This window comes from Geotrypetes seraphini, chromosome 5, assembly GCF_902459505.1.
Source record: "Geotrypetes seraphini chromosome 5, aGeoSer1.1, whole genome shotgun sequence".
NCBI lineage: Eukaryota > Metazoa > Chordata > Amphibia > Gymnophiona > Dermophiidae > Geotrypetes > Geotrypetes seraphini.
The window spans coordinates 27,644,043-27,659,750 of record NC_047088.1 but is presented as its reverse complement, the minus strand read 5'-3'; the positions used below and the strand labels follow the sequence as shown (position 1 = coordinate 27,659,750).

Genomic DNA, 15,708 nt, shown 5'->3' with positions numbered 1-15,708 from the left:
GAGAAACCTAAACAGGAAAAAATAATTTTCCAGTCACAGTCAGAATTCAGGAGCTAGTTGAATAGCGACCATCACCTGCTGTGAGATAGAGCATACTGAAGATACAGGAGGAGTGCCAGCCAATAGGATCACCTGTTAATCAATTTCTCTATCTCCGCCTGCTGGTAGATGTGTGCTATCCAATTGGTCTCTGGATTCATCTGCTGCTGTTGCTAAGGAAAGGGATGAGATAGCCAGAAGGAGAATTTTGGGGATCCATGGTGTGAAAAACAGGTCTCATGAAATAACTTTCAGCTGTTTATATGCACACCTCTCTCAAGGGCAATTTCTCTAAATGGGTTAACTTTGCGCATACCATGATAGGAATGAAGTTCATTCCCAAGCCCGAGCATGTGAAGTATGATCTCAATTTCTCAAGTTTACTGCTAATACTTACTGTAAAACTTGCACTGTGCCAAAGAGAGCTTCCCATCTTTAGGGGATGAGATGTACATCTGTGAAAGGAAGGAATTACTCATCCTCAAAACAGCTGTCTCAAGGTATTGATGTTTTTTAGTCCCTGATATGTAAAATTTATTTCCATCATTCCTTTATGTTGGAAAGAACAACAACAACAAAAAAACAAACAAACCGAATTCCATATTTCTTATGACACAACATGCAATCTAGAATAAGACTAATTTTGAATTTAAGTACAGTATGTGAAATAGTAACCAAACTCCTAGATTCTTTGACTCAGTTGACTGGGTCATTACAGTCAGGTGTTTAAATAACTGGGTGACAAGTAGAGCACCATGTAAAGCAATCTGGACAACTGAATTTGGGCACTCTGATCTATATAAAAGATGCAATGGATTTTTGAGTTCAGCCTTCATCACAGAAGTCTTTGGAAACTCATCATGCCACAATCAAAAGAAATTCCAGAAAACATACAAAATAAAAGTTGGGCTTGGAAGTCTATCTATCCAAGTGAACATCATTTCTGAACATTTGGGGCTCCATCCATCCACTGGAAGTCTACAAAACACAGAAGTCAAAGATTACAGTAACTCTACCCCGAGATGGCATTCTGCCAAGATCACCCCAAGAGCAAACTAGAAATCATTCACAAAGTCACACAGAACCCTACACTAAGAGAAAGATCAGAAACCTCCCTCACTGCATCTGATAATGGTCAACAAATGAACTCTCTTATGAAATACTGAATGCAAATGGTATTCATAGAATAGCTAAGAAAACACTACTGCTTGCCTATTTCAGATTCACCAAAGAACACCTCAACGACCCTTAAGAATTGTACATTTAAATTTAACTCGTCACAATAACAAATATTCTAATTTGTGAAAAACCAAATAATGCCATCTGTGAATTGGAGCAACAAGACAATAATCCTAAATAGAATGGCTGATGAGCTTTCATGCACACCTGACCTCAAATGTCAGAAATGAAGCAGCTCTTTATTGCAGAATGGCCCAAATTCATCAAGAGTGATGCGAGACTAAGCAATAGATACAAGAAACATTTAGCTGATACTATTGCTGCTCAAAGGGTATTGGGGGGGGGAGGGCACCAGTTGCTGAATTAAGGCCTCCTGTATTTATCCTTGTATGGAAAAACTTATTGTTCAAGCTATGTTGTTTTGATTCAAGTTATTTAATCAAGGAGGTTATATTTCTCTTATGTGCCAATACATAGACCATGTTAGGGAGTTCAGTCTCACCACAATATAATTATACTATCTTGTAATATCGTTTATTAAACTTCATATATCACCTTAGTTGCAGCACAATTCAAGGAAGTTTACAATAAAATAGAAATTGTAATGCCATTAAAAATAGGATAGAACTCTACATTCATACTAAGAAAACATAAAAACATTCAAAGACCAATACTGCAAAAAGGAATGTGCTCTCCGTTACTTTTCCCAGTTAGGAGAAAGCTCGCTCAAAAAGGTAAGTTTTCAAAAGTACTTGAAACTTAGCATATGAAGATTCAAAATGTAAGTTTGCAGGTAAAGAATTCCAACAATTATCTAATTTTTGTCTAAGCCATTAACACCCCCCCCCCGCCTGTTTTACAAAACCGTATTATGGTTTTTAGTACTGGCCGTGGCAGTATTAGTTCCGATGCTGACACAATTCCTATGTGCGTCGCTATTACCGCCGTGGCTGGTGCTAAAAACACTCTACAGTTTTGTAAAGGGGGGGAGTAAATATGGAAATGTTAGTTCTTATTCTTGCCTTATGTATCAGACAGAAAAAGAGCAATTTTCACATATTTAGTTCTGTAATATTCAAAAAGTGATCCATTTGTAACATACTGGATGAGACAATTGTTAGGCCTTGGATAACTTGTAATTTCACATCAAGTAAACAACAAATCATTCTACAGTAGATACCATCTTGCCAGTTTTGCTACTGCATTATTGTTAATACTGCAAAATTTCCATAGGACACTCAATCTTGTAAAAAAGGAAAGGGAAGAGAGCTGGACTTCAGTTTTGACTGTTTTGATTTTATTTTCACTTCTTCTTTTTAGTTTATGATATATTTTTTAATCTCACTTATTGTTTTACCACTTAATTTGTTTTATTTTATCATTCAAATTTCATTTAAATTTCCCCAGAATTCTATTGCTTCAATGGTTCTCCCTCTGCATCTATTCTTATCTCCCCTCTTTTTTCAACCTTTCAAAGTCCTTTAGATCATTGTAGTCTTATTAGAATGTTTATTTTCTTATTTTTCTCATCTATTCTCTATTTTATTTCTTCATTACTCTACTAATTGTCATTTTTCCAGGTACTTTAGTTAGATTGTGAGCCTTCGGGACAGTAAGGGAATTTCTAAGTACCTATTTTACTTATAATTTAATGCACCCTATTGTCTATTTTTCTGTAAACCGCTTAGAATCCTAACGGAGTTTAGCGGTATATAAGAAATAAATTACATTACATTACATTACATCTTTCAATCAGGCACCACTAGCTTCCAACTACCCTTCGGATTTAGTTTAAAGTTGTATCTTTAGCTTTTAGGTTGTTGTGAGAGTATGAACATATTTCTTGGGTAGAATTGTACATACTTGTTAAAAAACTAAATGTTCACACCTGATAAAGATGCTTAAACCCAAGTTCAAGAGAAGGTGTAACTAGAAAATATTATTTTACATGTATTGCGCTGGTTTGGTGAAATTCCTTAGTCTAAGGCAGGGGTGTCAAACTCCCTCCTTGAGGGCCACAATCCAGTCGGGTTTTCAGGATTTCCCAATGAATACGCATGAGATCTATTTGCATGCACTGCTTTATTGTATGCTAATAGATCTCATGCACATTCATTGGGGAAATCCTGAAAACCCGACTGGATTGTGGCCCTCGAGGAGGGACTTTGACACCCCTGGTCTAAGGGCTGTGACTGGCTTCATGTTTTTATAAATAAAATTACTGTAAAAGTACTACTGTTTGGTTTGAAATCACACATGATTATGAGCATAAAGTTGGTTAAGAGCATACTTGTGGAAAAGAAATTAAAAGCTGGGTGGTTGGAAACATGGAGATGTGTAATTAAATAAATTAAGTTTGTATTATGTTTGAGCTGCTTTGTCAAAAGTTTTGCCAAAAAATAAGATTATAAAAGTAAGAAATTAAGTTTTCTGAAAGTGTTACAAAAGAAAATTACACCCCGTCATGGGGACAAAACTGGCCACATACTATCCCCATTAGCAAAAGGAGTGAACACTGTTGTATTCAACAAAACATAAGGCCGAATACTACTACTAATCATTTATATAGCGCTGCTACATATATGCAGTGCTGTACTTTAAAACAACTGTCATACTGGGCCAGACCACCGGTTCATCTGGTTGAGTCTGCTAGACAGATCACAATTATCTGGCTAGCTATTTCCAGGGATAAGCAGTGCTTCCCCCCCCCCTCACAAATCAACAAGTAGGTTTTTTTTAGACAAATTCCTAAAATTCATATTTTCAAACCCAGCTATGCCAACTGTTTCTGCCACATACCACATGTACTTAATTTGTATCTTGTATGTATTTTCAGAAGTTCTTCTTTCCCCAACACAGTTCCATCTAGGGGCAATATCTAGGTGTGCTGCCAAAGATCTGAACATTCCTTGAAATAATAGGGCATGTTACTAGTTTCCACTATATGATACATAAAACAAATTGCAGGTCTCATTTAAGTAGCTTATTGTTTTAAATTCTGTAGTACATGCCTATAGAAACCCACAATGACAACTATGATCCAACTGACAAGCCCTGAAAAGGAGAGTGAATACAACCTTAGGCAAACAAGTTCTTTTATACTTGCATAGAAGATAGTACTTTACTATGAACACTTTCTTCAGATGCAGTGCTGTCAAGGCATCGCCAAGGTATGTGACTTTTAGAAGCTACAAATGTAGATCACATGTTAATTTTTTCACACTAAACAATCGTTTCCGTTTTAACTGCCATGGTACGTGTATATTGGAAACAAAGAGAAAAAAAAAATCTTGGGAAGTCAACGGCCGACATATACGAACCACAGCAGCGTATTACCTTTAAAGTTCTTAATCACTAACTTCTTGGCAGAGCCAGGTTTACTGTTGGCGAAACTGGACACGGTGGAAGCTTTGGTGAGTCCGTTGGCATGGTGTCCAACAGCTATAGGGGAGATTAAAAGGCTTTTATTCTTAATCTGCTGAGAAGTGGAGGACTCCTCGGCCATTTTCACATCGAGTCCTATAAAATCCAAGGAATCCTCGAACCTCAGCTTCTTCTGGATGTGGTTGGAGGAAGAGGTCGAGGATGCGGAATTGGTTTTGGGAGAGGAAATGGGATCAAAGTCTTCCTTGTCCGTGTTGTTTAACTTTCTCTTTTTAGATGTGCTGTTACCATCAGAAGCTTGCCTGACCTCCTGAACTGAGGAATTTGGGGGAGATAAACCTGTCGGAAACATGAAAACACAAAACAAACAAATAGTCTTATCAATCTTGATCAACAGGTTTGCCTCTCGTCCTGTTATGTACTTGACGTCCTTTTCCCCCAACCACCCCCGAGGTTTAAACAGGGGAAGAATTCAACTCCACCACTTTCTTCTCCGGAATTCTTGTTATTGTCAAGACCAAAGATGGCTTCACTTCCTCTCTCAAGGCATCTTGGGAGCGGCCCGTGAAGTGAACGAAAAGCTGCGGCCGCTGGAAGGCACCGGCCCTAGGGCCCCGGCCAGTCCGCAGACCGAGCCCCACCACCCCGCCGGAATTACAACTTTTCAAGGAGTTTTAACGCGGGCCTCAGTTTCCGCACTCTGACCAACCGGAAGTGCTTTGGGCTAGTTCTTTCATAATGCCCGTTCTTCAGCGGCTTCATTCGTGCCTCCTCGCCACGCACCCAGCTGATTGGTGGAGAGGCGCGGGCCGGCTCGTTTATAACGTCATGGTTGATGGGCGGTACTTAAGGTAGCCCCTTGGACGCACGCCGCGTAGCGCCGCCGTAAGTAATACCCGAAGAATAAAGGTGGTGTGCTAGCGTATTCATCAAGCGATGATAGAGACGTTCAGCTGATTTGGAGGAATAACGGGGTACGCCGTGGACCCGTTGTGCGCGTGAGCATTAGAGAAGACATTGCACTGTTGTTTTGGTTTTTTTTAAAGTGATGCATTTCTATAAAGGCTTGACTATGACTTCACACTGTTAATACATCGGAGCTGGACTTGTTGAATTAATATAAATCATGTGCGTTATTACATTTAATTTAATGTCTATTTTAAACTGCAAAGTAAATTATAAGATTTTCTTATTAAACAATTTTTAGGCTTACCATATGGCTCCTGAAAAAGGAAGTAAAACCCAACAGGTCAATAATATTCATTGGGGAAATGATATACTGTAGCCTAATTGCCAACGAAGACACTGATGTATAATAATAATAATAATTTATTTCTTATATACCGCTATACCGTGAAGTTCGAAGCAGTTTACAATAAAGATACACTTGACAGTACATGGGATAGAAAAGGTTTACAATAAAGATACGTTTAGTCAGTACATGGGATAGAAAAGGTTTACAGTAAAGATGCATTTTGTCAGTACATGGGATACAAGTGGGTTACAGTAAAGATACATTTTGTAAGTACATGGGATACAAGTGGGTTAAGATGGGGCTCCTTTTACTAAGCTACATTAGCATTTTTAGCGCACACAGCATTTTAGCGCACGCTAAACCTGCACTACGCGGCTAGAACTAACGCCAGCTCAATGATGGCATTAAGGTCTAGCACGTGCGGCAATTTAGCACGTGTTAAAGCCCTAGCGCGGCTTAGTAAAAGGAGCCCAGGGTGTTTTGCACAACATAATACAGTTTATAATTTTGTGGCTATGCAGAGCAGATCTTTAAAAATATTGTCTTGTTTTCAAGATAATTCTAATGGGTATACAGTTTCCACCCATAAGTACCAACTCTATAGATGCTTGAGCACCCCAGCATTAATATTGCCATTAATATTTACTTTGTCCAAGGAAAGGTAATTAGTGATGGATTTTCAGTGGTATCCACTATCCCCTATTCTCTGAAAAAGTTGGCCCCTGTTTCAGTATCAAGTCTATTACATTTCAAACATTTTGATGAGATATACATTTTAACTTTATTTTTCAAATTGAGACAATCAAGATGGTATGGGATCTCAAACACTGTGCCAAGAAGCATTGTGGCTTTGGGTTCTAGTAATCAATCAGAATAAATTTTTAATAGCTTCATACTTGCCAGGAGAACAGAACAAGTTAGCACAATCTCAAGTATCTCAATCTGTATACTTTGGAGGAAAGGCAGGAGAGGGGAGATATGATAGATGTTGAAATACCTATGTGATGTAAATGTGCATGAGTCAAGTCTTTCATTTGAAAGGAAGCTCTGGAATGAGAGAGCATAGGATGAAGAGGTGATAGGCTCAGGAGTTATCTAAGGAAATACTTTTTTACAGAAAGGGTGGTAGATGCGTGGAGAGAGAGAGAGAGACTGTATCTGATTTCAAGAAAGCCTGAGATAGTCACATGGGATCTTTTAGAGAGAGAAAGAGATAATGGTTACTGCGGATGGGCAGACTGGATGGGCCATTTGCCCTTTATCTTACGTCATCTTTCTATGTTTCGATATTCAGTTGGACGTTACAGCTTCACAAATAGTAACATAGTAAATGACGGTAGATAAAGACCTGAACGGTCCATTCGGTCTGTCCATAAGTTATACCCATTAAAAAATACATGATTAAATTAACTTGTGTCTTTAATATTTCTGGACCATAGACTGTAAAGCACAGTTACTTACTGTAACAGGTGTTATCCAGGGACAGCAAGCAGATATTTTCAACATATGGGTGACATCATCCACTGAGCCCCAATGTGCATAGCTTCACAAGCAGACTTGCTTGAAGAAGTTTTAGAAAGTTTGCGACTACCGCACCACGCATGTGTGATTGCCTTCCTGCCCGACGTAGGGCGTGCGTCTCCTCAGCCTCTCCTCAGTTCAGATAGCTAGCTAAGAAGCAAACCATGGGAAGTGGGTGGGTTGTGAAAATATCTGCCTGCTGTCCCTGGATAACACCTGTTACGGTATCCCAGGACAAGCAGGCAGCATATTCTCAACATATGGGTGACCTCCAAGCTAACCAGAATGGGATGGTGGGAGTGTTAGCAATTCAGGAAAATAAATTTTGTAATACTGCCTGCCAAAGTGGCTATCACGTCTGGAAAAAAAGCCAGACAATAATGAGAGGTGAAAGTATGAACTGAGGACCAAGTGGCAGCTTTGCAGATTTCCTCAATAAGAGTAGATCTAAGGAAAGCTACAGATGCCACCATGGCTCTAACTTTATGGGCTGTGACTCGACCCTCTAGATGCAGTCCAACCAGAGCATAGCAGAAAGAGATGCAAGCAGTCAACCAATTGGAGATGGTTCTCTTGGAAACTGGATGTCCCAACTTATTTGGATCGAAGGAGACAAAAAGTTGAGATTTTTGTGACTTAGTCCTTTGTCAGCCAAAGGTCACTTGCAGTCAAGAGTATGAAGAGCTGTTTCTCCAGGACGAGAATGAGGCTTTGGAAAAAAAAGCACTGGAAGTACAATGGATTGATTGAGATGAAATTCTGAAACTACTTTTGGTAAGAATTTAGGATGAGTAAGGAGGACCACCTTGTCGTGATGGAATACTGTGAAAGGTGGGTCCACGACTAAAGCTTGTAGCTCACTGACTGCAAGCAGATGTAAGAGCAATAAGGAAGATCACTTTCCAAGTGAGATATTTCAGATGAACTGTAGCTATTGGTTCAAATGGAGGCTTCATCAATTGAGCAAGAATAATATTGAGATCCCAAACCACAGGAGGCAGTTTGAGAGGCGGCTTGACATTGAAAAGTCCTTTCATAAATCTGGAAACCATAGGATGGGCAGATAAAAGGTTTCCCTTCCAAGGGCTGATGGAAAGCAGCAATTACACTGAGATGGACTCGAATGGATGTTGATTAGAGACCTGATTGAGATAAATGCAACAGGTAATCCAAAACTGAAGACAAGGAGGTAGATTGAGGATCCTTGTGATGAAGAGTGCACCAAGCAGAAAACCTAGTCCATTTCTGGTTATAACATTGCCTAATGGTAGGCTTCCTGGAAGCCTCTAAAATGTCATTGACAGATTGAGAGAACTATAGAGTGGCAGTTATGTTGAAAGAAACCAAACTGTCAGGTGCAGAGACTGCATGTTGGGATGAAGTAGAGAACCCTGACTCTGTGTAAGCAGAGATGGAAAAACTGGTAGAAGCAGTGGCTCCTTGCTGCTGAGTTGAAGGAGAAGGAAGAACCAAGGTTGTCTGGGTGACCGAGGAGCTATCAGAATCATGGTGGCATGTTCGTGTTTGAATTTGATGAGTGTCTTGAGAACTAGAGGGAATGGAGGAAATGCATAGAAGAATTTGTTTGTCAATTCCAGAAGAAAAGCAGCTGCCTCCAGGTGGTGAGGAGAGTAGATCCTGGAACAAAACTGAGGCAGTTTGTGGTTGTGGGGAGACACAAATAGATCTATTTGAGAGGTTCCCCACTGAAACAAAATGTTATGGAGAGGTGACGAATTGAGTGTCCATTCGTGAGGTTGTAGAACTCGATTTGTCTGCCAGAAAGTTTTTCTCTCCTTGAATGTAGACTGCTGTCAGAAAAGTGTTGAAAAGACTTGCTCAATTCCAAACTTTCGGAGCTTCCTTGCAAAGAGGGAGTGAACCTGTTCCTCCCTGCTTGTTGACATAGTTACTTGATTGTTTGTACGAATGAGGACTACGTGATCGTGAAAAAGATGTTGAAAAGCTTTGAGAGCATTGAAAATCGCTCTGAGTTCCAACAGATGTATGTGGCTCCGACCATCTGTACTCGAACAATGCCCTTGACTACGGAGACCATCAAGATGAGCCCCCCAAGCGAAGGTCAAGGAATCTGTCATGAGGACCTTCAGATGAGAGGGCGTTTGAAACAGCAAACCTCTGGAGAGATTGGAAGAGAGCATTCACCAATGAAGGAATTGCCTCAATAAAGGAGTCACTAATGTGTTGAGAGAGTGGGTCGGAAGCCTGCACCCACTGAGATGCCAGTGTCCACTGAGGAATTCTGAGGTGAATTCTGGTAAAAGGAGTCACGTGAACTGTAGAGGCCATGTGACCTTGGAGAACCATCATGTGTCTCGCTGAGAGTGAAGTGAGGGACCACACCTTGAGACAAAGCTGAATGAGAGCATCCTGACGCTGTTGAGGAAGGAATGTTCTGAGTTGTACAATGTCCAGTACAGCTCCAATGAACTGTAGGTTTAGAGAGGACTGTAGCTAGGATTTTGGAAAGTTTATTTCAAACCCCAAATGTTGGAGGAACCAAATAGTCCGTTGGGTCGCTACAATAACCCCCCTGAGATGCTGAATCTTTGATGAGCCAGTCGTCCAAGTACGGGAAAACCTGAGGCAATGGCTGCGCAGAGCTGCTACCACTACTACTAGGCACTTGATGAAAACTCTGGGAGATGATGCCAGGCTGAAAGGCAGCACTGTCTACTGAAAATGATGATTTCTCACCCGAAATCTGAGAAACTTGCAAGAGGCTAGATGAATGGGAATGTGTCCAATATAGGTCGTAAATCCCCGTCTGCTTCGGGACAAGGAAGTAATGGGAGTAAAACCTCGTGCTCTGCTGTTCCAGAGGAACTTCCCCTCGATGGCACGGAAACGGAAGCAGAACTTGTCTGTGACTGATCTGAAGGATACTCTCTTGAGGGTAGATCTGGTGGAACGTGAAGGACATGAAGAGAGTAACCTTCCCTGATGATTGTGAGGACTCTGAGGTCAGATGTAACGAGTTCCCATCAATGATAAAAATGATAGAGATGACGTCCTATGGTGAGGTGAGAGGAGAGGCAGAACGATTGAAGTTATGCTCTATGTGAGATGGTATAAAAGGCTGAGTAGGCTTAGGCGCAGCAGGAGTCTGAGGTTTACTCTGCCTGTTTTGTTGCTGCCTTCAATAAGGTGCTGCCTTCTGAGGATAATGCCTCTGATAAGATGGAGGAGGCCTGTAACTCTTAGCAGTGGAAGTCTTCGGCTGCAGCTGAACTATTGAGGCAAATGATTTCTCCTGCTCAGATAAGCGTTTTGTAGCTGCCTCAATTGAGTCAAACAGCTCATTCCCTTGACATGGGATGTTAGCCAGTCGATTCTGCAGATTTGAATCCGTATCTACGGTGCAGAGCCAGGCTAAACGGCGCCTCGCTACGGAGAACGCAGTGACCCTGGAGGACATCTCAAAAGCATCATATGCAGCCTGACCCCTATGCATGCAAAGTTGACCAAGAGTGGAATGCATATGCTGGAACTCTGGCAGGTGATGTTCTGGAAGATACTTGAAGAAAGTAGGCATAGCATTGACCCAATGCTTGAGATAAGATGTAAAGACAAAATTGTAGTTTAAAAACCTATTTGCTCATCATACAATTTTGATACAGCCGACGGCCAACTTGTCTATGGTCCTGCCCTCTCGTCCAGGTTGGACTGTGGCATAAACCTTGGCTGGATTGATTCTTTTTAAAGAAGATTCCACGAGAAGAGATTAATGGGATAACTGAGACTTCTCAAATCCCTTACAATGGGCCATCTTATATGAGACTCCAGTTTTGTTGGCACAGCAGGAATGGAATATTGTGTACCAAGGTTTCTTTTAAAAGTTTGAGAAAGAATGCCATTCAAGGGTAATTTTAAGGAATCCTTAGGAGGATTAGCATAACAGTTCTTCCAAATACTCCTTAGAGTATTTTGAATCAGACCTCCAAAGTGATGTTGAGGTCTTTACTCATTTGACATAGAAATTTTTTTTAAAGGACACCAGATAAGAAGAGGGATGGCCCTGTTCAGGTGAAAGTGATCGAGAACCCCTCGAAGTACCTCTCATGGAAGAAAAAGAAGGTGAAGCCTCTCTGGAATATTGATAGCGCAGATCAGAATCCATAGGCAAAGAAGTAGGCGGAAAGACTACTTCTGGAATGAGCCGGAGAAGCAGAACATTTTCATTTTGAAGAACCAGGAGAAGAACTCGACTGATAAGAATGCTGTGGCTTTACTGTAGATTCCTCAACAAGGAAGTTGATTGCCTCGAGAAACAAAGTCTGTCTCGAGAAGAGTACCTGGGCCTCAATGAATGTCTCGACAGATGGTGTGGAGATGAACTGTACCTCGTGGAACGAGGTAGTGATCTCGAATCCAGCCTCGATGAGGAATGTCGAGGAGTCCTTGCCCTGTTCCTCGAAAAAGGCAGTGCCTTATGCGGAGAGATAGCGCTAGAAGTTGGAGATCGAAGTCGAGACACTGCTAAGGACAGCTCCTTGTGCAGATGTATTTTGTGACACTTGCAAGGACTCAACTCCTTGCATAGAGTGTGTGGATATCTTTCGAGGCACTCTCAAGGATTTGACTCCTTGTATTACTGCTGAGTACTCAGGCTGGACTGCAGGAAGCAGGATCGAGGCAAGAGTTAATTTGGTATACTTTTACTAAACTCTTGATGCAGAATTATTTCCAGCCATATTCTGCAAAGCTGGCACCGAGACCACTGGAGCTGGTACATTTGGTGTGGCTATGGACTCCGAGGAAGACAACCTCGAGGAAGATTGTTGCCTCGATTTTTAGACACGCTTCCTGGGGAGTCTTGAAGCGACCAGGTCCACCAGTGTCACTGTTGGGAATGGCCTGCGACTCCTGAGGGGTTGGCTTGGATGGCTAACCTGATGTAGACACTGAGGATAACTCTGGAGAGGATTTAGCTGACTTCCCCGAGGATAAGGACTTCCCCATTGAGGATGGTTTTAGCGAGGTAGAGGATGAAGCTTTGGGTCCCACAGAAGACTTCAATGGAGTCAGGGTCGGAGGCTTTCATTGAGAAAAATCCATTCCCCCGAAGATTTTTTTCTATCTGAACTTGACGACGTTTAAGAGCTCGATTTAGACGTGTAGCTTTGCGGGCGCACAACTCCGGACGATGGTCAGATCCCTAAACACTGTAAACACCACTATGTAGGGCTAGTGATGGAGGATTGCCCACTGACAACTGGCTACATTTCTGAATCCTGTGACCGGCCAGGACAATCGAATAGAAACAATGGGCTCCGCGTGGGGGAAAAGCGAATAGCCCGCAGCGTTGAGGCCAATGACCTAGGACCTCCGCTGTGAAACGGACTGAAAAGAACATTAAACATTATTTTTTCACGTGCAATCACAGCGGAACCCTGTAAATAAAATAAAAGGAAGAATACACGGAACCGCAGTGAAAGAGAAGGCATGAGTTAGAACTAACTCTCTTGCAGAGCGATCAAAATGATGGCTTCTCGGCATCCGCGGAAAACATAGAGATGAGGAGACCGCACGCCTACATCGGGCCAAGACAGCAATCGCGCATGCGTGGTGCGGCAGTCACAAACTTTCTAAACATTTTTTCAAGCAAGTCTGCTTATGAAGCTTTCCGTGGATGACGTCAGCCATATGTTGAGAATATGCTGCCTGCTTGTCTGGGATAAAAATCTGGTATTGTTCTAGGTTCCAAATGCTGAAGTTTGCCGTCCAAGCTCACTCCAGCCTATCCAAGCATCCATTGTTTTACAGGATATTCTACTGTAAAGTCTAGCCAGTAACATCCCCATGTTCCCAATTAGTGGAGTTCCCATCGATGCCCATTCTCAGCCCATCCTACACCTAATCACCATATATGGGAAATAGACCATGCAAGTCTGTCCAATACCGGACTTAGTTCTTCAAATTACATCCTTCGTTTCTAATTAGAGATCCTCTATATTTATCCCACGCCCTTTTTTGAATCCCATCACCATTTTCCTCTCTACCACTTCCCTTGGGAGGACATTCTAGGCATCTGTGAAGAAGAATTTACTAACATTGCTCCTAAGTCTTCTTCCCTGTAACCTCAAATCTAGTTTTACCATTTTTTCTTCTATGGAAAATATTTGGTTCTTAATAATACCTTTCAAGTATTAAAATGTCTGTATCATATCACTCCTTTCCCTCCTCTAATCCAGAGTATACATATTTAGGTTTTCCAGTCTCTTCTCATACTTCTTTTGGTTCAAACCCCTTACCATTTTCATTGCCTTCCTCTGGACTGCTTCAAGTCTTTTTATATCCTTCACCAGATATTGCCTCCAAAACTGAACACAATACTCCAAAAGCGGCCTCACCAATGACCTATACAAGGGCATCAACACCTCCCTTCTTCTGCTGGTTATCCCTCTTTCTATACAGCCTAGTATCCTTCTGGCTACAGCCACCGCCTTATCACACTGTTTAGATGTCTTTAGATCCTCAGCCACAATCATCCCAAAGTCCCTCTCTCCATCTGTGCTTATCAGCCTCTCACTTTCCAGCACATACGGTTCCTTTGGATTTCCATCCCTCAAATGCATTATTCTGCACTTCTTCGCATTGAATTTTAGTTGTCAGACACTAGACCATTCTTCTAACTTTTGCAGATCCTTTTTCATGTTTTCCACTCCCTCCAGGGTGTCCACTCTGTTACAAATCTTGGTATCATCCACAAAAAGGCTAATCTTACCTTCTAACCCTTCGGCAACGTTGCTCACAAACATATTTAACAGAATCAGTCCCTGCACCGATCCTTGAAGCACTCCACTACTCACCTGATCCTCCTCTGAGCAAATTCTGTTTACCACCACCCTCTGACACCTGTCCGTCAACCAGTTTCTAATCCAGTTCACCACTTTGGGCCCTAACTTCAGCTCATGAAGTTTATTTAAGAGCCTCCTATGAGGAACCATGTCAAAAGCTTTGCTGAAATCTAAGTAAATTACATCTAGCGCTCGTCCTTGATCCAGTTCTCTGGTTACCCAGTCAAAGAATTCAATCAGATTCGTTTGGCACGATTTACCTTTAGTAAACCCATGTTGCCTTGGATCTTGTAATCCATTAGATTCTAAGAATTTCACTATCCTTTCCTTCAGCAATACGTCCATTATTTTTCTAATAACTGAAATGAGGCTTACCAGCCTGTAGTTTCCTGCTTCATCTCTGTAACCACTTTTGTAAAGAGGGACCACATCTGCTCTTCTCCAGTCCCGCAGAACCTCTCCAGTCTCTAAAGATTTATTGAACAAATCTTTAAGAGGACCCGCCAGAGATGGAAAATTGCTCCCGCCATGGCAATAATAATAATAATCTCCGGCTAGTGGGCTTGCTGGAGTCTATTTCAGCGGCCAAGCTCCGGGGGTTCTTGGAATGCTGGCTAGTGGACACTCTGGATCTCCATTCTGAGGCAGGATCGGTGCGCATTAAGCGTGCTCATTGGCTGGGGCCCCAGCGCAGCCTGGCTGAAAAGCCGTGAGTGGTTATCTTTAAGCTCCTTAATTATGTCCATAAGAAGGAGATCTGCGAGCGATTCGATCGAAGGGACCCCTCAAATATGACAATCGCACTGTACTATGTTTCCAGGATTACTCACCTCGTGTTTCCACCCAATGCCTCGCTCTGTGCTGATCATCACTGCAAGCACATGCAGTTTGCCTTGCTATACTCTTCCAAGTTGAAGATCTTCTATGAAGGCCTCATATTTTTGATAAGCTGGCAGATGCAACCCAATTTATGGCTCAGATGGTCATCCCATCCATCAGCTTTGCAGGCTCTCAGTGACCCTGGCTTTGTCTCCTGGGGGTGCTCTGATTCTATGCCTGGTGGAGCTGTTGGCGCGGTGGCTCCCGTCTTCTATTTGTTCCATTTTCTTTCCTGTTGGACAGACGGTGGAGCCTGCCACACCGGGGTGCTCTGCTGGTTGCTGATTGTGGCCGACCTTACCCATTTGATCCCAGTTTTACATTTCCTATTTTGTTGGGTCTGGTTGTAGCACTTTTTTGGCTGCAGGACATTGGCCACCTGCTACTTCCTGCGACCAGGTTCTGGAGACTCATGGACTTACCTAATCGGGTGTTACTGGGCAGATGGATTTCTGTGTGTCTGGTGAAGCTTGGGTCCTTTGATTCCTGCTGCAGCTTGTGGCGGTCCTTACTGCTGTTTCTCCTTTACTTCCTTGTGTGCCGGCATAAGAACTGGGCGCTTCTGAACATGCTCAGGGACTGACTGGGCTACACTGCTCCTCTTTTCCATGTAGACATTGGGATGTATGT

At 42.2% G+C, this 15,708-nt stretch overlaps 1 protein-coding gene across 2 annotated transcripts in view; it reads right to left on the bottom strand.

Moving 5' to 3' along the window:
* Window positions 1–15,708, bottom strand: part of CUL4B (cullin 4B) — a 173,680-nt gene that overhangs the window by 138,474 nt on the left and 19,498 nt on the right. The window contains exons 1-2 of one of the 2 annotated variants that reach the window (XM_033946654.1): window positions 5,312–5,466; window positions 4,555–4,941 (exon numbers count right to left, since the gene is read on the bottom strand). In XM_033946654.1, coding sequence (XP_033802545.1) covers window positions 4,555–4,941; window positions 5,312–5,339 — 415 coding nt within the window. In that variant the 5' untranslated portion in view covers window positions 5,340–5,466. Of the gene's footprint in view, window positions 1–4,554; window positions 4,942–5,311; window positions 5,467–15,708 lie in introns of those variants that run through there. The other variant, XM_033946652.1, reaches the window with a different exon arrangement.